This window comes from Haemaphysalis longicornis, unplaced genomic scaffold (assembly GCF_048455015.1).
Source record: "Haemaphysalis longicornis isolate Haplotype H1 unplaced genomic scaffold, Haemaphysalis longicornis Haplotype H1 scaffold_18, whole genome shotgun sequence".
Classification (NCBI taxonomy): domain Eukaryota; kingdom Metazoa; phylum Arthropoda; class Arachnida; order Ixodida; family Ixodidae; genus Haemaphysalis; species Haemaphysalis longicornis.
The window spans coordinates 4,235,561-4,262,384 of NW_027526282.1; the positions used below are offsets into that span (position 1 = coordinate 4,235,561).

At 49.5% G+C, this 26,824-nt stretch overlaps 1 protein-coding gene across 2 annotated transcripts in view; it reads left to right on the forward strand.

Annotated features, from left to right (window-relative positions):
* The window catches only part of LOC144166577 (putative inorganic phosphate cotransporter), a 91,983-nt gene that overhangs the window by 30,601 nt on the left and 34,558 nt on the right, over positions 1 to 26,824 (forward strand). For both annotated transcript variants that reach the window (XM_077696075.1, XM_077696074.1), the window contains exons 2-3: positions 18,556 to 18,704; positions 25,729 to 25,994. In XM_077696075.1, coding sequence (XP_077552201.1) covers positions 18,614 to 18,704; positions 25,729 to 25,994 — 357 coding nt within the window. In that variant the 5' untranslated portion in view covers positions 18,556 to 18,613. The remainder of the gene's footprint in view (positions 1 to 18,555; positions 18,705 to 25,728; positions 25,995 to 26,824) is intronic.

Sequence of the window (26,824 nt, forward strand, 5' to 3'; positions counted from 1 at the left end):
CAGTTTCGTCGAACAACTGGCGTTCTCGGGCATCACATGCTATTTACTCTGGACCAGCTGCTGAATCAATTCTCTGAGCATGCAGCTTGCCTGTATGCACGTGGCTTAGCAATTCGTTCTGTACAATAGCGAGTACGCTAAGCCGGTCGGCGCATGTTCATTAGCGAGCAAATACTGGGAGCCGGATGAAGGCAATTCAAAGCAGACACTGGGGCTGCAGACATTGGGATAAATCTGTCATGTTGACTGGTGAAAAAAAAAAATGGCCGCGTGCGTGCTTTTGTTCGTTGCAGAAGTCAAAAGACAACAGCCTTGTACCGCCCCTGCCACTTACCGCCCTCTGCTCTCCTCCCACCCTCTCGCTCCTCTAAGGAAGAATGTAATATAGGATTGCTCAATTCCATTCAATTTTCCCGCGTTCGCACTGCTTGAGTTCATTGATTGGGACAAGACACGTGCTTTCTTTATTTCTTTTTTATTGTTGTTCTCCTTGAAACAGCTTGAGCCGACAACTCCTGTTTTGCTGTTTTCTTTTACCTCGCGGCTCTTGAATAGCGCTTATAAGGCCTTTTTTTATTTAGTTTAGTAAAAACCAACCTTATGTGCGTTACTGATTAAACTGATTCCGGTACTCTCAGTTATATAGACGCATTTTGCCTCAAACATGGCCGAGGTTTCATTCGCGCTGAATGACGGTGATATGCATTGGTCATTGCAGCAGTTTCAGTAGTTTAGGACAATCCCGTTTGTGCACACATCGTGTTCAAGCGTTCTTCAACTGTTTCTTTCTTTTTTTTTTTTTTTTTGGCTGGGCGATTGAATCCAGTGAAAGACGGACAGGAATTTCCTCGTAGAAAGAGCCCAAGAAAGACTATCGTCTTTAGAACAGCATGGAGCGCGAACGGAAGACGGGCACAAGACAGGAGCTGGCAGTGCGTAGTGGAACGACTTAAGTGCTTTATTGCTTGGTGGAAAGGCTGTAAACAGATTCACACGCATTAAAGAATAAAAATAACGTGAGAAGCACGAGATGGCAGCTTGATATTCCGAAAGCGGGCATGCAGATAGCACGTTCACGCCCGAGCGCAGAGGGCTTCAGGCGCGCTCGTTCACGTGATCCCCCGCTGCTCTGTCGCGAACACGTTCTGCGGGCGTTGGAAACAAAGCAGTGTATGGGTGGCGGAGGAGGCAGGCGACCCCGCGTCGTCGGATATACAGCGCTGGCGTACGCAGTAGCGCTCTGCCTACGCGCAGTGACAACGGCAACAGGTGTTGCCTTATCTGTTGGCGGGATTTCGAAATTTCCACGTAAGCCACGCTCCCAGCAGTTTCGGTTGTTGTTACGCTAGGCGTGGACATGTACAGTCTTGGAAAAAATGAAACGCTAACACGAAAATATGAGCCAGAACACCAAAATAGCGCGATTTCTTTCTATTCTAGTCAAAAGTACGCGCGGCTTTGTTACAAAAACAATGTTGGGAAATGTGGCTTTCCAAATATGCCAGTAGCGCGCTATTGTTCGACCTCGACGGACAGTAGTTTTCAATTTTGCGTGTTCTGGTTCTTATTTTCGTGTTTGCCGTTTTATTTGTCCATGACTGCACCAACTGACATGTGACGCACGGTTTTAAGGCGCGCACACGGCGTCTAGCTTGGGGAGCGTGTTGAGCGCCCCAGTCTGGGGGGTTATTAAAGCGAACGCTTTCTTAGTGAGACCGATGGCGTCCTGGGAAAAAAATCTAATGCATTTCCCCGTAGACCGGTTGGTCGACCGAAAAGTTCTGATAAAATGTCTGGACACGCGGCGCGCGCGTGAAACCGGTCTTCCATTGTGTCAAAACGGTTATTTGAAGATCGCGAAAAGGGAACGCTGCTATAGATCAGGCAACACACACATCGATCATGAGAAGGAGTACAATATCTCATATCTCATAAGGCTCGTGTAGGTATACATTTAGTTCGACGTGATGAGAAAGAAGCGCAAAAAGAACACAAGACGAAAGAATCTTGTGCTCGTCTTTTTTTTTTTTTTTGCGCTTCTTTCCCATCATGTCTCACTACCAACTCGCCCATCTGTCAGTGCTCCTAACATATAAATAGTTCGTAAGTTCGTTTGCTTGTGCGCGAAAAATCGTCGCTTATGGGTTCGTTTTTCCTTTTGCGATTTGGGTTTTTGAATGTTTGACGATCGATTGGACGCACCTTATTTGAATTGGACGAAGCTTTCGCGCTTCTCTCAACTTTCCTTCGGCGGGGATGGCTAAGTTTGTCGCGCCGGCCTCGTGGTCTGCCAAAAATAAAAGGAAGAAAGTCTCGGGGTGCTTAAGTCTGCTTACGTGCTCTGAAGACGATAAGCCGTTTTTTATCGTCGTCTCTTATCGAGCTACATAGTGCTTGCCTTTCTTCGCTTTCGTTTCTTCGCCCTTTCGTGCCAACTATACTTGAACAAGCAGACTGGCCGCACGTAACGCGACAGCTCCCCCAGAATCAGAGCCCCCCCGTTACTGGCGTGCACGTGTTCTGCTCACATGCCGTCACGTTCATCTGCCACCAGAAGCACACTATGCTACTTCTTGTGCCATCCTAGCAAGGTGCCGGGCGGGCACAGTGGCTGGTACGCTCTAAACACGCGGGCACAAATCCCACACGAACTCACATTTGTTTTTGTTTTTGTTTGTTTCTATCTTTTAGATGCGAAGCAGCTTATGGTCGCGCCTGTTCCCTACGCCGTTGTGCGGCCGCCGTTGTGCGGCGTCCACACCCCCACTTCGCATGCGCATCCTCCTCCCTCTCCTCTCCTCTCCTCTCCTCTCCTTGTCTCATCTCCTCTTCTCTCCGGCTTTCGTCCTCTCCTCTCCGACGCTCCTCTCCTCTCCAGTATTCCTCCTCTCCTCTCCGGGATTGCGCAACGAATGGCAACACCTGCGGCTCCGCGCGCGATAATGCGAAGCAGCTTAGAGTTAGAGGCGCGACGGTAGCCGCTGCGTACTCCTCTGCATACTTGAGTCGGCCCCATGGCTGCTTCGCATACTACTCAAGGTTCCCCTACGGGAAGATGGTGTAATTTTTTTTACAGTGACGGCCATTTTGGTACCATCGTTGTCGAAGGGTGACGACGGTCACTTTTCGCTCTTGATGAGGCATCTAAGGCTTTCTCCATAAAGGAATTCAGTGCCATTCCACTTTGTGAAGGTGGATGACCAGCGCAGCTGTTTGTGGGTCACTGTGGTAACGGCACGGAGGTCCCCGGGAAATCACAAACTATCTCACACCGCGCAAGGGACGTAAAATTGGTTGGCCCCAAACTTTTGCTCAAATTGCGCCGTCGCGCCGGAGAAGCCCGTTCAGCGTGATTGTAGCGTCTTCTGCCTCGTGGTATTCGGAGACCCGACGGGCATCGCACTTACGCTTGGCGCAAGCGACTCGATCATCTTTGTGGTCTCCTTCCGCAGCGTTCACTATTTTTTTCTTTATAAGTAGGTTTGACTGTGCAAAGACCGAGCATAGGAAAGCCAGCTTACAAAGACGGAGGTTATACCGATCTCCTTGAAGTCGGCTTCACTTCCAAGCACCAACGCATTAATGGGAAAACATTTTTGGGGGCCGATGTACGCCATCTTACATCAAAGTATGGAGCGCCTGAGGCGAACTGGTGGCCGAATGGAGAGGGTATGCATGCAGCGTGAGGGGAGAACACGTGTGGTCAGCCACGGCAAGTGCAGAGAACACCGGCCCAGGAGGCCTATTCACATTCCATTGCCCGTAAGGTCCCATGACGCGTGGCGCCATCTCTGGGCACGTTTGAACGTATATTAACGCTGACCGGCTGGTCTCGTGCTATAGAGGTTCCGTTTCTGTTTATCAATCGTGGGAATCACGTCCAGTTCTCACATTTTTTTCTTTTTTAGTTGATTATTTTACTTGAGAAACATTTACTTTTATCACGTGTTATGTAATTTATTGCACATTTGAGCATTATAAACAAAATTATGGGTGGTTTTGTTCCTATTAGGTCAGTTCCAGCGCCTGTTTCGTACTTTTTATGTAGTTTTTAGTAGTTTGTTCCTTCTATGTCGGTTTTGGCTGTTTTTTCTTGAATCTTTTTGGACATTAGTGTTATTTTATACGTGGTTAAGTCGGTTCTGGTTAAGATTTTTTTTTTTCAAGTTTGACGGTTTTGTCTCCTTTAGGTCACTTTTCAATTGTCCCGTATTTAGCTCAGCGAAGGCTAGCTGCGTTTAACATGTGTGTACGATTGTTACTTTTAATAAGGGTTGTTTTCCCGGTTTACTCTGTTTTTACCGGTTTTTATTCACTGAGGAGGCTTTTTATCCGCTTTAGGTAGTTTTCTGCTGTCAAACGTGCCCCAAGCAGGCGGGAACCCCTACGGTATATAGTTTGTGAATACTGCCCGGTAGCTCGGAGATGGAGCGGCTCTTGTCACACTACGGTCACAAAAAAAAGGGGGGGGTGGTGTTACCCTATAACAGCTCCGCTGCAAGAGAAGAAAAACCGCGGCCCCGAGCCCACATGACCCCGCCAGTTTGTGTGTGTCTTGGCCACCATCACTGCACCGATAACACGCAGATGACACATGCTCTTCCAGGGAATTACTTAAAGAGGCAAATGCAGATAAAAAGAGCCAATCTTAGGGCGAAACCTAACTTGACGCTTGGAGTGTAAATTGAATGTACCGCACATGTGATTAGTGACGCATCTTACATGTGCCTGTTGGCGCGTCCGTAACGGACGTCACTTTGTCCGTCACATTAGCCGATAAGGCTACGCAAATAATTACTACAACTGAGTTGTTAAGGCATCGTTCCGGTTCTACGTAGCGTATGCTACAGCCGGAAGCGATGCTACATATGCTACGTATGCTACAGCCGGAAGCGATGCTACTCTTGACATCATGACCAGAAAGGAATTCTGGTCGCGACGGTGTATCCACAAGAGGAGGCCATCAAGTATGACGTGAAGGAGTGCAGGGTGTGCTTCTGAGCGCGAGGACGCGGGTTCGATTCCCGGCCGCGGCGGCCGCTTTTTCTGATGGAGGCGAAAAGCAAAAAAAAAAAAAAAACGCCCGTGTGTTCGAGATTTCGGCGCACGTCAAAGATCCCCAGGTGGTCAAAATTAATCTGGAGCCCTTTACTACGGCGCGCCCCACCGCCTGCGTTGCATCGACGCGTTAAATCCTGCAATCAGAAATGGAGTGCAAGGCTAGTAACAGCGGGTGTATAAGTATTAGATCCTGCGGCCGAACAACGAGCAAGGAAATCTCGTTAACGCCGCGCCACAGAATCGTATTACCGGCTTCTCTGCCCAATCACGTTTTATCTAGTCAGAATGCCTAGCTATTTTTTTCCTCCCCCGATTTGGAAGCAAAAAGTATCTACGGGCATTACTAAATGCGGGTAAAAGTAATACCGTTTTTTTTTTCCTGGAATGTTCCCGTTACAAATATCCGCTTACTGGAAACTGGGAGATTCGGAGGTCGGCCATGAACCACCTGGGGCAAAATGTCGAAAAACTGCTGGAATTATTGAAACACTTCGACGCACGCGTGGGCTGGTTTACGCATGTTTACCCCGTCGAAGAGCAGCGGTGCAGATTCCACGAATTTCGTCGCAGTGCGTTTCATGCCTTGTTTGCGGGGTCAGTGAGTCGGTTGGAAGCAAGCAGCTGCTTCTTTGTTTCACCGTCGAATGTTGTCGACGTGTTTGACCGTGGTGGTCTCGTGCACAGTGACGCACGCGCCATGCAGCGGAACAGCTCTTTGATCCCACTGCTGACACTGGGCTTTGTCTTCACTTCCGCTCTCCCCCGACGACCCCGTTCGATCGATGGGCAAAACAACGCCGTCGCTTTGGTACACGTCTTTCACCGGGGGTGCGCTATAAACATCGGCACTTTGTCCTTCCTTTTTTTTTCAAATAGAAGACGTTTATATTACAAAAATATCTGCTTTACGCTGAAGAAAGCGTGCCGAAAGGACAAACAACGAACAAGGCCAGTGTTTCTAAACACTATAAACATATGTCAGAACTTCGAATGGGAGCTATTGGCGCCGAAGTTACACCTGAGCTCGGAAGCCAGTGGCGTATGGTGCGGCAGGGCACTTGCTACGGAAACCAATTGAAAACAGGATTTCGGGTCGAGGGCGGAAGACGTATGCCGCGGGAAAAGCCTTGCTTTGAGCATAACAGAAAAAGGACACAGGTCTCAGCGGAAACAGTTAGAGCACTATGATGGTGATGAAAGGCCGCCTAGGCATCGAAGCGTGCGTTCGTTGGAGTGCTTGATTGGGCGACCGTCAGCGTCAGTCAGTCGCAGTAAGTCACTGGATGGCAGTCAGTCACTGGACACAGTCCGAAGGACGTGCGAATATCCGAGCCCCCCACTGCCGTTTTCTCCTTCTCTACCTTCTCTACTGTTTTCTGCTGCCTTCTCTCGCATCATCCAATGAAAAAAGAGTTCGTCCAGAACCGTGTCTCGTTATTCATCTTCAGCTTCGTGTTCATCTTTTAGGCAAAGTTCCCACCCGGCATCTGGCTTTTGCGGCGGCAATCGTCAATAGCTTCTAGAGCATTCATTTCTAGCCAATTCCCCACGTGGAGCTTGTGGTGTTTGTGTGGGTGTGGGGCCGTGGGGCAGTTGTCTTTTCTAAAAACCAGGTTCATTTTATAAAAGCCAGTTTTACAGCGAAGCTGTTACCCTCTAGCATGGTCCGAAATTTTCGTGCCGTAAACAAAAAATCCAGGCACGACCTAGCAGTTCTCGCCTAAGACGTCCAGCGCATGCGTCAGGCTAATCAGGCATGCAGCACAGAGCTCAGTACTCATTTAAGGAAACCACAAAACCAGCATCGAAACCGCATTATGGATGATAGGGCGCCTGTGAACAATGGGACCGTCCATGATGTGTTCCTGGTAAAGATTGTTTGCAGATTGTTTGAACGCTAGGCAAGACTACTGTCACTAAATAGAGCAGAGCTTGCCCAAGACGCCGAGCGCATGTGTCAGGCTAGCCAGTACCCAGCATTTGCCGCCCGAGAAGCCGAGCGCAAGCGACAAGCACGCCGAGACGTCGAGAAACGTTTAATACCCCCCCCCCCCCCCCTCTCTTAGCATTTGTAGTGTTTTACAACAGCTTCACTGGACATTCGATTCGCTTTCCCAGGCCAGGAAGGAGACCATTTTTCCCTGCACTGTTTGCATTTGAAGCACAAATCTACAGACCATTGTGAACCATTCTACCACCTGCAGAACCCAGCAAAGGCCCGTAAAACATGCACGGGTGTCCGGCGCAGCCGCACTTTTAATAAAGCAAACAGTAGTTCTCGAGTGGCTATGGTGCCTTCTTTGGAAACAATTGGGCGCGGATTGGTCCCCAGTGCTATACTGTACCAGTGCACCGCGAATTGGTATTCTTTTCAACTGAACGAGCTGCCAATTATGGTTTACGCACTACTAACAACACGTTTGTCCTCGGACTGTTTACTTGCCCGCTCAAGGATATTGGCCGATTACGGTGCACGGCTTTCGAGGAACACTTAAATATACTTACGGGCTTTGAATAAGAAACAATCGTGGCTTCCTCTCGCGATACTTTATTTACTCTACATGGTGTTTTTGTCAAGCTGGTTCCATAAAGATGGTTCATATCACCTTTACCCCTATCTGGCGTAGCAAATCGGGCGGCTATCCTGGCCTATTAAAGACCTCTCTCTCTCTCTCTCTCTCTCTCTCTCTCTCTCTCTCTCTCTCTCTCTCTCTCTCTCTCTCTCTCTCTCTCTCTCTCTCTCTCTCTCTCTCTCTCTCTCTCTGTCTGTCTCTCTGTCTCTCTGTCTCTCTGTCTCTCTCTCTGTCTCTCTGTCTCTCTGTCTCTCTCTCTCTCTCTCTCTCTCTCTCTCTCTCTCTCTCTCTCTCTCTCTCTCTCTCTCTCTCTCTCTCTCTCTCTCTCTCTACAAAACCTAATTCATAGATCCTCAGTATATAGTTACGTATGGTAGTGAGAACCAGACCGAATGGTCTTCGGACTGGCCACGTACCCACTCAAGGGAATTGGAAAATGACGATGACAGCTGCCTTCAGAAGATCGCGGTCGAATCACCAATTCCGATTTGGCTGCGACGTCTACATAATCCATCCACAATTTCGACATACCCACTCAGGGGGATTGTTCAGTGAAGATTGCAGCTGCTCTCAGATGGTCACGGCCTGTTATCAAATTTCCATTGCCATAATGCTTCACATTGAAATCACGCAAGCAGATTAAGTACTTCCAGTATTTTTTTAAGTACCCCAGGTGGCCCATGTACGCATATTAAATGCATTCTGTCGTGCGTTATGCGCGGATGGACAGATGCCTGGGGGGAGTCGCCTGGGAATGGAATATTGCGATCGTAGACCCAGAAGGACGTGGATGGGAACGAACGATTTCGCATCTCGTCCACTTTCCCATCCCCATATCAGGTGGAGAAATTTGCACCGACCGGAGATATGTCTAGGTTTACGTTTGTCTCAGTTCTCCAAAGCTGAACTCGTCAACAGAAGGCTGTTGTCCACCTACGAGGTCTCAACCGTGAACAGCGGACGCGTTCACGGCCAGTGATTATTGCCAGTGATGATGAACTGTTCCTTGCCATATGACCTTTTCGTGCTGATAGGATTGTTTAGCCTATGGAAGTGTTGCATGATTGACCGCCATGCCGAAAAACCTCGTGGAACTAAGTCATTTTTTCGCGAACAATGTGCGCTTGTGTACAGTGTCTATGCGGCGCAATCGCGGCCGCCGGACTGGTTGCATCTTCTTGAGGCGTCTGTGTGCCTGCCTGACTTTTAAAATGTGTTAGTGAATGTACCGTTATTGTAGTTAGGGTGGGACTTTAAGCTATTCGGGCTAGTTTTCTATGCAATAAAGAAAAAAATAGTCCCGTGGCCGAGTGGTATGGAGCGCTAGGAATGTTTGCTGCAAGTGTTTTGCAAGTCACGAGTTCGAATCCCCGAGGGTATAGATTATTTTTTTTATAAGTTGACTTTTTCGCTTTCGGCCGATGTTTTCATTTGTGAGTTCACCTTTTTTTTGGGCCGTAATTCACTGCTCTACGAACTAGTTCACAGAACGCGCGCAGGCTGACACTGACGCGCCAGCGAGGTCTCGTTGGCGTGGTGTTGCCATAAGCACCGACGGCTTGCGGGCAGTGGGCACAGGCCAGAATCAACAGACCCTTGGCCTGGTGCGAACACGCTTTTTACGATGCGGGCATGAGTGAGGAGAGCTCCAAATATGGGGGAAAAGCGCCTGGCATTTCAGCGTCTGCGGGGACGCGGAGGGCGTTCATCCACTGCGTAGGCCTCGGCTAGTGATTGCTACGATTCGAAGCCGTACGTCCTGGGAGGCTCATTTAATGCATTTTACAGCCGCCATCATGGCAGAATTCCCATCCAACGATGCCGTCGGATGTCAAGCATGTTTTACAGAACCGAAACCGAAACTTGTTTGAGTGCTAACCTTGGACATCGTCCAATCACGGTGCCACCTCCTCCCGACGTCACAGCCTTTAGTTGGTGCGGCCGCCGCAAACCGCCCATGGTAGTTTTTCTTCTTTCACGCTTTGTAAAATAATTACCGACTTGTCCACCGGATAAACGATGAAAAGTGTGCTAATTTGAGCCAGTCTACGCAGTGCAAGCAAAAACGGGAGCTTGACAAATTCACTTCAGTGTCCCTTTAAAGCGTGCCTGTGTTCACGCCGTAGTTAATCCATTGGAGGCGCGAAAAATCCCAGTACTTATTGAATTTTTCGACGAGGGCCCGAATTTCGTATGCACGGGTGTTTGTGTTATTTGCCTACGTAGGTGAAAGTGGCCGCCGCAGCCTGGACTCGATCCCACCTCCTAGAATTGCTTGCAAGAGTGTGCAGTATCGACGGAATTTGTCTTGAATGACAGCTTTGAAAGAAAAGCTCCCCCATATGTTCTCACCATGTCTCACAACATCAAAGATGATCCTGGCATTGAAAAACGGAGCCTAATTCTAATATACAAAAAAGGTAATGTCAGAGCTAAGAACTTACAGGCCCATCAGCGCACTGTCTGTTATGTGTAAGTAGTTACTCACGAAGGCAATGCTTCTTCGCATAATCGACACCCTTGACTATTAAAAACTGTAGGAGCGCGCCGGATTTAGAATGGCTCTCAAAAACAATGAATGATATTAATGCCATAAACCCAATGAATCATGTTCATGCCAGATACCATGGTGTAAATATATATGGTGTAAATATATTCATAGATTGTGAAAAGGCATTTGACGCAGTAGCCACCGCTGTAGCGACATCAATGAAAGATTCGCGGCCAGACATAGCGTTGTTTGAGGACATCTACCGAGGATGCACGGGTACGAATTTTCTTCATAAGAAAAGTAAAAAGTTTTCCATTAAGAAAGGTGTCTGGTAAGGAAGCACAGTCTCTCCGAAATTGTTCACAGCCTGTCTGAAGGGGATATTTAGGAAACTCAGTGGGCTTGCACCAGTCGCTGTTTTTTTTTTTTTTTTCTCAGCAATGGGGAAAAAGTCTAGGGGGTGTTTAGAACTTTCTCAGAATGTGAAGAAAGCCCGTGGACTTCTGTTGGTCTGTTGTTGGACATTCTGTTGAATTTTCATGTTTCTCTCATCGGGTCGCTGCCGAAGTTTCATGTATATCCGCTTTAACAGCAGAGCCTTTTAAGCTTGACCTTGCTCCGGTGGCGTTAGTAAAAAAATACAAAGAAAAAACTCCAGCGGCGTGAGGCGTGCGGCACGACGTTCGCGCAGTGGCTTTGGAAAAATAAATCTGGTGAGCGCACGTGTCGTGAGGCGCGCCTGGCGTCGTACAGGCTTGCGCGTGTGCTCGCGCCGTGTGAGGAGCTTCCGCCTTCGTCATCGTCGTCGTCTTCTGCTCGACGGACCCGTGGCGTGCCGGTTGCTACATTGCTCCCCCCCTGTAGAGCCGGAGGCCGTTGTGTTGCCCACGTGACGGTTTTGGTCGGTTGAGCTTTGGAATTACGGGGCGGGGTCGTTGAGACGGGGAAGCGCCCTGGGTGGGCCGCAGGGAGGCGACGTAAGCGGGCTTGATGACTCGGTCGGCGGCGACGACGTCTTGGCGAATGTTAATGTCGAGGGTTCTTGGGTTGCTGCTCGCCGTACGAGGAACGTGCATAGACTTGCTCCATCTGCTCCCTCTTTCCTGGGATCTGCTGTCAGTGTGGGGTAAGGTCGACCTCCTTATCTAGGTCGACCCTCAGCCTTGCTTTTAGGGGCGAAGCTCCTAAAGCCATGGGTCTGTCCATCCCTTTTGTCTCGTGGTACGTGACCGCCGCATGCTTTCGGAGATGTCGCAAAGTGGGCCGCGTTGCACGCGCAAGACCCGGCTGCAACCGGCAGCGCAAACTCGGCACCGGGAGCGCGAGCTTGTCTGTGTTCGCTAACGGAGGCGCGAGCGCACGTGCACTGCGAGGGGGAGATCACGCAAGAGGAGGAGGAGGTAAACTTTATTTAGTCAAGCTCTGTTACGGGGACGTGGTGGCCGCTGGCTTTAGCCTGGCGGCGACAATGGCAGCCCGATTCGTAAGGGAGGCTTGAACCTCCGGATCAGAGCTGCCCAGCGCCCTCTCCCAGTGCTCGTCGCAGGTGATGGAGGGAAAAGGATCATTGGGACAAGCCCACATGGTGTGGGATAAGGTGGCGGGAATGCCGCATGATGGGCAGTTAGGGGAGGGAAATAAGGACGGATTAATGCGATGGAGCAGCGCGCGACAGGGGAGGCTGCCTGTCTGCAGAAGGGCCACGTGCGTTCTTGCACGTTGTCGAGACTGACGTGAGCAGGGGGATATACACGGCGGGCGAGGCGGAAATGTGTCGCTATGTCGTGATAGCTGAGTAGGCTATCTCTAGCTGATCTGGCACCGTGCGAGCGACGAGGCTAGGGCCGGCTCGGAAAGTGAACCCTCGAGCAGCAGAATGGGCCGCCTCATTACCTCCTAGCCCGGCGTGAGCAGGGGTCCAGATCAGTTCTACTGAGGTGGAGGGGGGATTTTGAGAGAGAATTTTGAGTGCCTGTGGGGATACGAGCCCCTTGGCAAAATTTTGAATGGCGTTTTCGAATCCGAGATCACAATTGTGGGAGTCGGCCGGTGCGTTAAGGCAAGCGCTATTGCCGCCTCCTCCGCCGTTGCAGGATTGATGGTGCGGACAGAAATTGAGTCAACTGGTGGGGCATTAGGGCGGTCAATGATTGCTACCGCATACGCATCATAGTGGCGGTAGTCAGCCGCGTCCACATAAAGAATGTCCGGTCGGACGGGGAGTCGCTTATTGAGCGCGCGCACCCTTTGCTCCCGCCGCCCCCTGTGGTAAGTTGGGTGCATATTGCGCGGGAGTGGGCGAACCAGTATATTAGAATGGATATTCGGGGGGATTTGAAGCTTGCTGTCGGTGATTAGCGGAGCTCGTAAGCCGAGTTTTCCCAGAATGTGCCGTCCAGTAGAGGTGCCTGATAGCCGTTGCAGCTGACCTATGCGATGGGCCTCCACCAGTTCCTCCGCGAGGTTGTAAATTCCCAAGCTCTCAAGTCGGGCAGTGGAAGTGTACAAGGGGAGCTGTAATGCAGCCTTGTAGGCTTTCCTGATGAGACAATTAATTTTCTTCATTTCAGTGGGAGTGACCTGAAGGAAAGGCAGTGAGTATGTGATGCGGCTTACGACAAAAGCCTGCACCAGTCGCACTCTGTCTTCCTCCTTAAGCCCTCTGTTCCGGGCGGTTATGCGTCTAATGAGGCCGATTGTTTGATTCACGTGCGAAGAGAGTTGTGAAATGTACTGAGTGTTAGCCCGGTTACGCTGGATTAGAAGACCGAGTATACGTATGCTGTTTACCACCGGGACAGTGATGTCACCACTTTTAATTTGTATATCCGGGACGGACTTGGAGCTGCTTTTTGCCGGTAAAAGAAGGAGTTCAGATTTAGTAGGGGAGCAGTCAAGTCCGGCTGCACGCGCTTCCTCGATGACAATTTGTGCTCCAGTTTGTAAAGTTTCCTCTATCTGTGCATCGCTGCCTCCAGACATCCAGAGAGTGATGTCGTCCGCGTAAAGGCTGAATTTAAGGCGAGGAATTTTCTCAAGTCTCTGGGGGATGTTGAGAATTGCAAGATTAAAGAGTAGAGGGGAGAGAACGGCGCCCTGAGGTGTGCCAATAGAGGGAATATTGATGGGGTCCGAGATTATGTTTCCAACCTGAATAACCGCTGTGCGTGACGTGAGGAAGCTTCGCACATAGTTGTAGATGCGTTCTCCCGGGGATACAGCAGTTAGTCCCTGCATAATAGCCGCATGGGAAACCCGGTCAAAGGCCTTTGTGAGGTCCAATGCAAGGATGGCAGCCGTGTCCACTTTAGATGCTGGAGTGATGACTTCGTGAAATAATTGAAGGTGAATATCCTGAGTTGATAATCTAGAGCGAAAGCCAATCATTGAATGAGGGAAGGCATTGATGGAGGTGAGATGTTTCGTTAGCCGGGCATGGATTATGTGCTCAAGAACTTTACCCATGCACGACGTAAGTGATATCGGCCTGAGTTGATCCATGCTGAGAGGTTTTCCTGGTTTGGGGATGAGAGAGATTTTTGCGTGCTTCCACGACAGGGGTAGGGTACCTGATGTCCAAAAATGATTAAAAAACTTGGTGAGAGTCGAGATTGAAGGATCGTCCAAGTTACGTAACATTTTGTTAGTAATTCCGTCAGGTCCCGGGGCTGACCCTGGGCGGATGTGGAGTAGAGCAGCTCTTACTTCCGCCTCCGTGATATCAGCGTCAAGTTCAGGGTTGGCCGTTCCTTGGTAGAGAGGTAGATCCAGTTTCTCCCCCTTGGGTATGTATAAAGACTTGGCCGCGTCGATGAGCTGTTGGTTCGTGCCCGGGAAATTGTGAGCAATAGCAGTAAGCATATTAATTTGGGAGGTCTTTGATCTTTCAGGGTCTAAAAGATGTCTAAGAATAGACCACGTGCGTTTCATGCTCAAGTGGCCTTTCATCTGGTCACACAGTTGACCCCACTGATTCTGTTCCAAATGAGCAGCATGGGATTCAATTTGTAGGCTCAATTCTGCCATTTTTCGGCGGAGCTTACGATTACGTTTGTTTTTTCGCCATCGGTACTGTATGCCCTTGAAGGCCTCCCACAGGTGAAGTAGCCGGGAGTCCACTATGTCGGACGGGATTTCAGGGTCTAATTGGTGGTTATTGAGGTGGGCATCGGTAACTACCTGGCCGACCCAGTCCTGGAAAGTGTCAGTCTGAATTTCTGGTTGGGAGTAGTTAGCGCGGGCGTGGCGGAAATCATCCCAATTTGTTATCTGGGTATGTCTGGGTCGCCGTTTGATGGAATGGGCCAGGGAGATGTCTGTTTGAATAATGAAGTGATCACTACCCAATGATGAGTCAGTACAGCTCCAGCGGACGTTATGTATTCTATGGGTGAGGGTGAGGTCCGGCGTGGAGTCTTTTTGAACGCTGTTGCCAATTCTAGTCGGTATTGATGGGTCAGACTGGACTGTGAGTCGAAGTGCTTGAATGCATTCCCATAGAAGACGACCCTTTTTGGTGCACCTGGGGTAACCCCATGCAGTGTGAGGCGCATTGAAGTCGCCCACTATGAGAAGAGCATGATGTTGAGCAGCCTGTTTAGCGAGGGAAAAGAGCCTGCTAAAGTTATGGCCAATGGCTTTGGGACTGCTATATACATTGAGAATGTATAGCCTGGAGGCGTTACGTTGCACAGGATAGAGGACAATTAGATCATGCGGAATGTCAATGCTATCAAATTGAGATCGTTCGGACGGGATGTTTCTTTGGACAAGAATCGCTGTATGAGGATTACCCGGACATTGAAAAGCCCTGTAACCCTGGAGCTTAGTTGTAGCTCCTGCTTCCTGTACGGCTATGACTGAAGGGGGAGTTTCCATGCAGGCGACGAGCATTTGCAGGTTGTGCCTTTTCTTGCTGTAGCCCCTGCAATTCCACTGCCAGATTCTTAAAGTTTCTTTAGTGCTGGCCATAGACGGGATTATATAGGGGATCAGTGGCCGCTGAGGATGCGGTGGAAGCATTTACACGGGCACCTATTTGGTCAACCCAAGACTGCATTTGCGCTCTTAGCTCCTCAAGGTTGGCCTGGAAAGTAGAAAAGTTGGCTAGAGTACTCCAGCCTGATGTAGGCTGGAGTACTCGGCTTTCTGCTCCGAAAGAGCTAGCTTGCATGAGCTTTCAATAGAAGTTATCTGCCGCTGCAGCTGTTCATCTCGGTCAGAGGGCTCGGTAAGAGATTGGGGGTCGGACGACAGCGCCTTCCGCTTGGGCGGAGGATCGTTAGGGGGAGACGGATCTTCTTTTCGGTGGATTATTTGCTGTTTTAGGGATTGATTTTCGTGCCGCAGGGTAGCATTTTCCTGGCGGAGAAGGGTGATTTCGGCCCGGATGGCATTTAGTTCTTTAAGAATGTCAGGGGAAAGCGAAGGGGGAGCGGGAGGGTGCGACGAGCTACTGGTAGGAGCGCTCGGGCAGCTCACCTGATATCCCCGCACGTCCTTCTGCCGGTGCTCGCCGTCCCGGCGGGGCTGTAGGGGTGTCTTCGTGGTAGTCTTCATCCCTGTGCCTGCATCGCGAGCTGGGCGGCGGGGAGGGGGGCGAGGTCCCTCTGAAGACAGAGAAGGTTCGTCACGCTGAGCAAGGAAGGAGTCCTTAGTTGGTTTTTCGGAAGACACAACCTGTGCGTAGGTCGGGTGCCGACGGCGGGGCTGGTAACGTCTGGGGCAGTCCGCCGAGCCCGTGAGATGCGGGCCTTCGCAAACGATGCATCTGGGGGAGCAGTTGTGATTCTCGGCAGCGTTCATGGTGCCGCATCGAGAGCAACGCGCGGGGGCTTGGGCATTCGGGCAGACGTCTTGGCGGTGGCCCTGTTGCCAGCATACCGCGCATGCCTCGGTCTTCCTCCGGAAGGGTTTGCAGCGATAAGTGGTGGCTCGGTACCTTATCCAGAAGGGAACTTTCGTGCCGTCAAATAGGATTTGAGCCATGTTTGAACGCAGGCAGTCGTTCTCGGAGATCGAACGAGACGCAAGGACCTTTGCTCGTTTCCTCTCGTCTTGTTCGGGCACAAGTTCGCCCTAAATAGAAGTTCTTTCTTTACCGTTGTGTCCCATCCTACGTGACAAATTGTGGTAGAGGTGCGGGGTAGTCCTCGATGGCGCGGGGTCTTTCACCAGGTCTGGGCCTGGGAGCATTGACTCCGAAAATAAAAGTTGATTTGTACAATGTACGCACACAGTCTTACGTCTTTCTTAATGATGTAATGGGCAACTTTCACGGGAGAGTTACGGTTACCGATGATCTCCCCCTCTCGAGCTTCGCCCCACTTATCATCATTCATTCCGTGGATATGGCGTGATTATTTCTCCAGCCTTGCACCACTCGTGCAAGCAATGCCATTTTTTCCCGACGGTGATTACGAAAAGTGGCATTTAGGGCTGCTTTAGCCTCTTCCGCCGAGGCGCACTTTGTCGGACTTCCCCGCCCGCGTGTATGGTTTGGTGCGGTGTCACCCAAAGCGATGTGCCATGCGCCAACGTATAACAAGTAATTTTAAATGTACACGCACAGAATCCTCTCTCCGAAGTGCGTAATTAAAGGCCTTCTCATGCTGCGCTGCTTGGCTGCGCGCCAAGTGGGTAGGTTACTGATCTCTCGAGAAAAAGAGGGGATAAACAAAAGCTCACGAAGGTGCGTTAACGCTGAAGTACACCAAATTGCTGTTATTTCGATGAGAAACGATGGCGAGGGTTGAAACCAATGTGTTTAGCTTCGAAATATCCATAGCTTTAAATTCCCACTGGGATGCGAAAAAAAATTCGGTCTCAGTGATGTAATATTCACTTTCGTGAGAAGTTGTTCAGTAAGTACGAATTCCAGGGGGGCATATATACTCATTCTTTTCGTTTTCAGTTTTCTTTGTAGCGAGATGTGGATATGTGTCGCAAAATTAAACTACTTCTGGGTTGTACTGGGTGACTTCTTGTTGCATTTGGCATTTCTTCTTTTTGTTTTTGTTTGTTTCGTCTGACCAGTCATGTACAGTCACGCTATTGTAAAGAGTCAATATGTTAACCCCGCCAACTATTCTATTTTGTGCGGAGATACGGGGCGTTACACGATTAAAGCTCTGGGTTAAAACTCGGCAAAGAAAGCTTACGCCCTAGTAGACGTAGCGAAGTTATGCGGACTCATTTTTTTTTAATTTCAGGCACCTCGTACGAATGAAACGGATAGATTGTGTAGCTAAGTCAGTATTTTATCATTTAATGCGTAGTCCATATTTGTTTAACGCACCACCCTTTGGCGCAAAATGTGCATGGTATGTGCATGGTATTTCAATTAAAACTAGCACTGAGAATGAGTGCTGGATCTCACAAAATAATAAATCTTAAACGAGCGTCAAAAAGAGCTGAGAAAAGAAAATGACTCCGTCAAAAGGCACAGTCGCGTATGCAAAGCTACTCGCCGACAGCAACATCTGTGCGTGTCCTCGTGCCACCTGTCACACGATCTGCTTGGAAAAAAATGCGCACGTGCGCTCCCAGTCATAAAAAAGAATAGATAACGGTGCAGTTGAATGCATTCAACGTTGTTCAGATGTATTGCGAAATTTGGAGCAACAGGGACGCCGAATTCCAATAGAAATGTACGAGCAGAGGGCGGAACCAAAAGGTATTCAGATAAGTCGTGCCTTTTTTGGACAAACAAAAGGAAATTAAACGGAACAGCTATTGCAATATGTTCGTGGTCTCACTCACACAGACACAAAAAAAAAAACGAACATCAAAACAGGATACCGACGATATTCTACGTATGGTAACATCTAACGAATCGTCCCTAGCACAACTAAATGCCGTTTCCGCTTTTCCCTCCCTGACTCTCGGTCGCTCTCGCCGTTGATCTGTTTCGCCGGTGATTCACTGCGGATTCCGCACAGACATTCGTGCAGGTGTTCCACACTGCACGGGCTGTGAAAGTGTGCGCTGCGCGTCACGGTGGCTCCAATCTCGGAGGGGAGCAGTCGCCGCAATCCGGTCGCGGATGGAGCGGCTTTTGTCGGGTTCTCTGTGAACGCGTATGCGTACACGAAGCCACGTAAATTCTTAGTACTTTACGTTACCGTACTTTTCGCTAGGTGTTCGGAATCATTTGAGGCGCATTGCCGTGAACCGCTATCTACCATACACTTTTTTTTTTGACGTCGCCAACTGTCGTCGGTATCGTCTGCAACACTTCGCTTCGTCGTCTGCTGCGCTCGTGTTCTCGCCTATCCGCCACTGCTGTCGCCGCAGTTTCCAACTCCAGAAAACGGCAGTTCCTCTGTTTGGAATTTCGGCTTTTTGCCGAGTGGGGCGAGGTTGCTGAAAGTGTTGTGCAGACTTCTTAAACGTGCGCGCCACCAATATGTCGTCGCCATCCATCGGCAGGACCGAACGAAGGACGACATCTGAGCACGACGACGCCGGCTCATCTTCCAACGACCACATGACGGTTGCGGCCATCTCGAAGGACGGGTGGTCGGGTCTTGGTGCGCCGGACGCCGGACACGGGAACAACCTGAAGCAGCCCGAAAGAAGTGAGTATGATCGTTGTGAAATTTCATTTCTTTAAAAAGAAGATAGCGAGAGAAAAAACTTAAAACAGAAAAGATTATAATCTTAATTGTGTGCCTGGGTGGTATCCTTACTTCAGGATACCACATGACCTGCCCGCTTCTCAAGTTCTTTAAACCAGGTTCCCTTGGGCTCAAGTCTAGAGCAGTTGAGAAGGGCTAACAGTTCTCTCTGGTGGGGAGGAGGAATCTCTTTATTTAGCCGTAGGTTGGTTTACGGAAGCGGTGTGGCCGCCGGTTTGAGGCCGGCAGCGGCGTTGGCAGCACGGGCGACCAGAAGTATCTGGACCTCTGGGTCCAAGCTGCCCAGCGCTCCCTCCCACTGCTCTTCATTAACTACGGCTGGAAAGGGGTCTTGAGGACAGGCCCACATGGAGTGGACCAGCGTGGCTAGGTCCCTGCAGAGTGTGCAATTTGACGAGGGGAATTGCGAGGGGTGAATTCGGTGCAGAAGTGCTCGACAGGCCTAGCAGTGCATCTGCAGGAGTCGCCATAAGCGCTCCTGATCGTTGGTTAGCTCAGGGTGGGCAGGACGGTATTGACAGCGAGCGAAGCGGTAATGCGCAGTGATATCGTGGTACGTGATTAAGTGATCCCTGGCTGACCTGGCACCGTGGTAGGGAACGAGGCTGGCACCGGCACGGATGGTAAGTCCTCGTGCTGCGTTGCGTGCTGCCTCAATTTCTCCCAAGCCGGTGTGCGCCGGGGTTCAGACGATGTCTACCAGGGAGGTCGGGGGAATTTGAAGGAGAATTTTGCACGCCACGGGCGATAAGTACCCGCGGGCGATGTTTTAAACTGCCGCTTGCGAATCCGTGATTCCAATTATAGGTGAAGGCCGAGTCGTTAGTGCGAGCGCTATTGCCGCCTCCTCTGCCGCTGCCGGGATGGTGGTGCCGACAGTTAGTGAGTTAACAGTGGGGAAGGAATTGGGGGGGGGGGGGGGGGGGGGGTGACAAGCCTAAACCGCATGAAAATTATCGTAGATATATCCACAGAAATGGCATCGCCAATCCGTTTTGTATACAAAAATTGGAATGCAGGACATGACAAAGTGTTGATTTGCAGCCTGCGTAATATAGGTTCGTCTTCTCTACTTATCCCTTTGTCGGGAGCAGGGTGGAGCCTATGGCTTTTTTTTTAATCGTCTAGTATTTCTTTTGAACTCAGGAAGGGGTCCTCTGGGTCCTGGGTCAGAGGGCGCGCGGGGCAAATTCCTGTAAGAAAGAGCTCGGGCGACTGCGTCTCGATAGCCTTATTTTCTCCGAGACTCTGATTCCAAGGAACCTGCAGATGATGCTTTTATTTTTGTTTATTTTTTAGGGGGGTCAGAAAACTTGGTTGCGGATTTCAGCAGTTGGAAAGAGTGACCTCCCAAAGAGTAGCCGGCGCCAGACATGTGCGCCGGCTACTCCTTCTCACGTTAGTTGAAAGGAGTCTTAGGAAAGGTAACAAAATACACCACTACACAAAACCCTAAACAACGACAATTTCTCGCTAAGATTAAGCAATTGGGCATAATTGTGAACGTTGAGTGAGAGGAACGGCACAGAGTGGGATTATAGAGAATCCACCGCAGGACACAGATACATACAAATTACGCACTAGACAATACACATTACACACCAGTGACAATATAACAAGTTTGCACATTCAAAGGCATACCAAAACTAATAAACTAATAAAAGCCTAGAACGTGGCTAAAAAGAGCTAGAGGCGAGGAATGAACCGCTGATAATAACTAATGAGAGCCGGGACTGCGGCCGGACTGTAATAGTAGCCTGAAGGCAAGAACTCCCTTGCTGGAGGTTAAGCGGCGTGTTGTCCAAATACATTGAGACACTTTTAAAACGCCGTCGTTTAGGGTCTTAACGGGACACTCTAAAATGAGGTTAACAGTGCTTTCACCAGAATGACTGCATGCTATGGTAATTTTGTGCAGGGAATGCTTTCCGCAAGCAGTGCCACTTCGTAGGCGGTGTATAAGCGTCTCTAACCTTCTGTTTACGGTTATCGGAGTTGAAGGCCGTAACGGAGAATCAGTGTCAAATAGCAGCAGGCTGTTTTGTGCTCGTCCAGGAAGCCACGTAGAGGGTCAAAGGCAAACATACGTTGTCATTTAACAGGTGTCGCGATTGTAGAGGGTACAGCGGCAGATTTTCTGCACAACGCAAGGAATCCGTTGAAAAGTAATGGTGTATACCTCGGAGGCCTTAGTGAAAACTGTTAAGGTTTCATATACCAGAGAATAGTTTAACACGCTGCTTTTGTGTTTAAAGGTGGTGACGCCGCTTTTGGAGCCAGAGAGAACGAACCAGTTTTGAGGAACTGTCACGCCGCATTTGAGGTGCAGAATCACTAGAATGGCATAACGTTTCGCAGTAGTTGATGAAGTCTGATAGAATAACCGACAATGCTGTTCGTAATTTAATTCCGGCATAGCAAACGCGGACGTGAAAGGATTAGCTTGGCAAGATCCATCTGTCAAAATATGTGCGGAGCCGGAGTACCACGTGCATAATTATTGAAGAGCTAGTTGCTGCGCGACGAGCATTGCTATATCTTATTTTCTCAGTCTCCCGTTCACCATCAGCCCAATCATTGCAGAAGAAAGAAGCCGCGGGGGATGCTCCATATCACCTGTCCGAAATTCATGCGTGCGTAAAGGAATTTTGTGTTCTGCCAGCACGCTCTGCACTTAACTGCCTCTTTCAAAAAGGGCATGTTTAGGAGGATTTTGATATGCGAAGGAAGTGCTGACGCGTTTTTACTGTTCGCATCACAGTGAGGTATGGTTGGCTAGCTTCAGCAATTACACGAGAACTTGACGAGGCTCGAGGGACACCTAAGCAAACACGAAGGCTCCCAGCCAACAGCCTTTGAAGTATCTCGTTAACGGGCTGTGAGAACCCATTAAAAACTAGGGTTGAGGAAGCAATCCTTTTTATTAGTGTACCGTGAATCTTCACTGTAGGAATGATGTAGATTCGCCTCTTGATGTGCCTGTGAGCTCCTCCAACTTGCTTGTTGTAGTCCGTAGTGTGGTGTACGCTGAATGGCTTGGTGTTTGGGCAGTTCCACTTGATATGGGCCTGCTTACTGCACAGCGTGCGCAGTTTGGAGGGGGTGTCTCTATTGCTACTGTAAAGGCAAGTGTAAGCGGCGTGTTTGTCTGTGTTTGTCCAATTCTAGGATCACGTGACGGTAGAATCCGCCAATCGGATAAATAGGCCTTGGATGCGAGAGTAGGGTTATTACAGTTCTGGACTTGGTCACTGATGTCGGGCGTTCAGAAAACTGTTTCGCAGGCGAGCAGGGCAGCTTCTTTATTCCACGACCTACCAATTTTTTGCGTTTTCTTTTTTTTTTTCGTTTAAACGTCTTTCGTGGTTTGAATTGATCTGGGTGAGTTACCAAAGGCTAGTTCTTTCGAACTGCACAAAGTTGTTTTGTCTTAATGGCCCCTTTAACGCAGTGTGTAGTGTGCCGTCCGACGGCACTCCAGCTGATCGCTGCACGCATGGCTAGTGTGCCGTCCGACGACATTCGAGTATTTGAGACTAGGCTAGCACCGGCCGAAGCGTCTGGCGTTGTAGTGTAGAGGATCCGTCCAAGGACCGTAGTTCGAGACCGGCTCTTGCCTCGGTTGTTTTTCTTTTGTAATCATTAAATTGAACCTAAATTGATTTTTTTCATGGCGTAGATTAGTTTTAGTGCTTTAAATGATTTTTTATGTGCGTTTGGTTATGTTATGTTATCTTTGGGTTAGGGTGTCTAGCTTTACGTTAACTAGAGCGATGTAGTGCCAGACGGCAATTTTGTTACAAAACGCCGGTGGACGTCGATATAGTGGAATGCTTATAATAACGTCGGTTGGCACTCTAGATATGGCTCCCCTGTAAAGTGATGGATAAAAGGATGGATTTGCTTTTGATGAAAATTTGCAATGGTGGCAAAGCTCGTCGCTGGCCTATGCCGTGTGAGTGAAAGCAAACCATTTATAACAAGGAGAAAAAGGTGGGAGGACATGAAAGACAACTCCTAATGTGACGCTGCATCAGGGAAATGACAAGAATGAAAAGCGAGAGAAGCGCTTCTCAATAAAGAGAAAAAATAACAACGGATTCAAAAAATGACTCGCAGCACGCGCGGCGGAGTGCGCAGTACTTACCAACACGTGCGACAGACGCGGCAGCGTGCGTATAAAAAAGGAGTAATGTACGTACAAACATTGAAACACAGTCAAGTGGCGAAAATACACCGCGAGTTGTACAATACATAATAAGAAAGAGAAGACAATCAGCTCCAGTTGGTATTTTGGCTAGACGTTTGCGACAGATGCCTTTGCTGACATAGGCAATTGTTCGCAGCTAAGTACGTGCCAGCCCTTTATGTATTCTTGGCATCGAGGCATTTACAAATACACTATAAATTTATGGCCACAGTAGAACGCGGCAGCAACCGCAGTTGCAGTAAAGAATGTGAGATTCCGTGCGACCTTGCTTGACAGTAAGAGGACTTGCCACAGCCCGAATTCAGCTGTGTACTCTGGTATGTCGAGCTTCGAGATCAATCGCAGCACCTTACTCTGCGGTTACGCCAAAGATTACTCCATCGCGCAACGCTGTTGTTGAATAGGCAGCAGACGCGTCGCAGCTGTCTTCCACCAAAGAATGCGTGTCATTCCGGAGATATGCCAAGCGAGAACGAAAAAGAGAGATAGAACGATGTTCAAGTTCGGGTTGACTCATAGTTCAAAAGAACCTCTCCATCATGAGTAAGCGAGAAGATACACATGCTGCGTTAAACTGAGCCTATATTGTACTATGCTTGAAATGCTATGCCTGAAATATGAATAGTACAAAAAAGGGGGGGGGGGGATGTTGATACAGCGATTGTGAAAACACGGTGACGCAGCAGTAGCGCCACAGCTGTTTAAACGTTGCAGAAACACCACACGTGGAAAAACACCCACGCCGTGTACAAGTGTTGCAACAAGCCAGCTGTGCCGAGGGCCACATAGTTGTTTTCGTGCGTGGTACACAGTCAATGCTAGTCTCATTTATTCACTTTACATTCCATATATAGAATAACACTAACTACGTTCCTAGCTGTTCGTCTCAAAGTGTCAATTGCGTTCTGTTGTGCGACATATCAGCAATAACAATGCACAGGCGCGACGACAGTTCAAAGTCCTGCCGTGTAAGAGGAATAGTGACGGAGCGCAGAATGTGCAACTGATCTGTTTATCGAGCACTACCAACGCATACGTGCCAAAGTATCTCAGCGGTGCGTCCACGCGTATCTGCATACGTATCTTCATTTTAGAGTTGTGGCGGTTCCAAGGCTCTATTAACGTACACGGTACAAGACCAGCCACAACTGCATGCCTCTTAAGTTTGAGTGGTGTGGTGATCCGGTCACGTAGTGCGCTCCTTAATTGTGTGTACCTGCACTATGGCTATGCGTTGGTGACGCACGTACGTATGGACTTTATTAAAACGGGCTCAAGAATTGAAAAAAGTACCCGCCGCGGTGGCTCAGTGGCTAAGGCGTTGTGCTGCTGAGCACGAGGTCGGGGGTTCGATTCCCGGCCGCGGCGGCCGCTTTTCTGATGGAGGCGAAAAGCAAAAACGCCCGTGTGTGCGAGATTTGGGCGCACGTTAAATATCCCCAGGTGGTCACAATTAATCCGGAGCCCTCCACTACGGCGCGCCTCATCGCCTGCGTTGCGTTGGCACGTTAAACCGAACAATCAATCAATGGACGGTTTAATTTTGGTTGCAACCAGACTTGCGTTAAGTCTTGCGGGCAAGAACCCTCAGTGAAGCTAGATAGCGTCACCACAGGCGAGCTACGACGACAAACCGGTCCCCTAAAGTGCTCTGCTCCTAAAATCGGTTAGATAGCATCACGTCGGGTGTCTTCCGGGCGTGATATTAGTTTTCCCCCATTGCCTTCTCCTTGCAGCCGGTCATCGCTTCCGAAGGGGTCGGTTCGAAGTACGGGCGAGCAATCCACTCCTTATGGATCTTAAGCGCCTTTCTGGCGTCTGTACACTGTATTCTAAACAGGTAGCTGTTCTGCGGTTTGCTGCCTTGCAGTGATGAACGAAAGAACATTTTAAACGTGCGTACTTTCGGTCAGCGGATGGTGGTTGCGGCTAACGCATTTGAAATTTCACTGGGGAAGAAAGTGCTTCGGGACAATTCATTGCTATGCCCCTTCATGTGCATGAAGAGCCTGCTGTTTTCGTTGAATTGGCCTTACGAAATTCAAAAGAACAAGTCTTCACATTCACGAATACAGGGTCTCTGTCAAAGCGCTCACGAATACTTGCATCTGTTTTGTTTCGCGGCATGCAATATTTATTACTGCTGCAACATGGCAAAGACACCATGTTTCTCGTCAAGTAGACTGTCGAGTCGCTGAAGGGTTCATGAAGAGAAAATACAACTTTGTTCGATTTGAAAGAACCCGTCTTTGGTAACTCACCCAGCTCCATTCCAGACAGGAAAAACGTTTTTTAAACAAAAAAGCAAGAAATATTGAAGAACTTTCAAATCCCGCGCTACAGTATAATTTACGATGGCAGCACTAAAACACGCTAGTTAAGTGCACAATAGCATTCAAGTGACCCGACCAAACAAAACTAGTCTCCACTACTATCGCCCAGTCGTGTTTCTCGGCGCTGCCTGAGGCAGCTAATATCACACAAGTAAGATTCTATGACGTCATTGAGACACTGCTTGAAAAAGGCTGGGGAGTCGCCACGGTTTCGTGTTTTTCTTTACTGACTGAATTATTTCTTCAAATTTTTTAATAAAACGGGTACAGTGTTGTTTGGACAAAGCATTCTTCTTACTTAATTAACGTTGTTCTTCGCGCCCCCTTTATTGGTGTTCTAAGGAAACATCGCAGATATACGGCCCCTTTTTCTACCTCCTCCTCCTCAAATAACGTTATGTCCCCCGCCGATGGCGTCCAGGGCCGAGCGTGACGAGCGGGGGCGAGCCGGCCGGCTGCTCGGTGCAATGCCGCTACGTGCTCATCGTGCTGGGCTTCCTGGGCCTGGCCAACGTGTACGGCATGCGCGTCAACCTCAACGTGGCCCTGGTCGCCATGGTCAACCACACCGCCGTCCAGGAGACCACCAAGCCCAGCGACTGCCCGGACCCCAGGGTTGTGGTCAACATAAACGGGATCTCGTACGCTAATTCGAGCCGGCTCCACGGAGGCGAAATTCGCGAGAGGGTGAGTTTGTGTCTCCGACGTTTCCGACCTTTAGCATAGCATCGTGTTGCTACTAATCGAACCGCGAACGATTTGTCAGTTGTCCATCGTTCGGAATGTTTTAGTCGCGGACGCCAACGAGGCGAAATGGCGCCAAGGTGCCACCAGCGCTGTAAGGCGACCGTATACCGGAAGGGATGATTTAGAACACCTGGGTTAACGTGTCCAAGAATTTCGACATGCAAGCTTTGCTATCTTCCGCTTTCATTAGAAAAGCGGCCACCGTGGCCTGGAGTCGAACCCGCGACCACGTGCTCTGCAGACCGAAACCTTAATCACCAAGGCTGTGAAAGACAGTTTCCCGCGGGGGAATCAGCAACGTGAAACGAGAACAAAATGCAACAAAGGTGCCACAAAAATCAAGGTAGACGCGGCGGCAGTAGGGGTGGGTACCACACCCCTGCGAAATAAAAATTCCTCTGGAACTAAGTAAGCTCCCACGTGCTTTGAAGGCAAGCGATAATTGAAGGCTTCTTTGCTGCAACGTCATGCTTGCGTCTCTTTCTTCGCTTTCGTTTCGTGGAGGCGACACTGGAGGCGAAACATCGAAACTACTGGCGCATTCGGCTAAACGCCGTATCCGACAGTCAGCCGCCGTGCTGAAAACTCGCGCCAGTGGTTCCTATGCTGCTTCACTTAATAAGTCGTTGCGCGACCTTCAGATTATCGTTGCGCGAAGCGAAACCGTGTGTCACGCGAGCTTACTTTCTCTCATATCTGCCGAAAGCGTTTATTGTTGATTCTATAGTTTGCCTAATTATTCCTGTAGTTCTCGGGCGAGGAGAACGCAG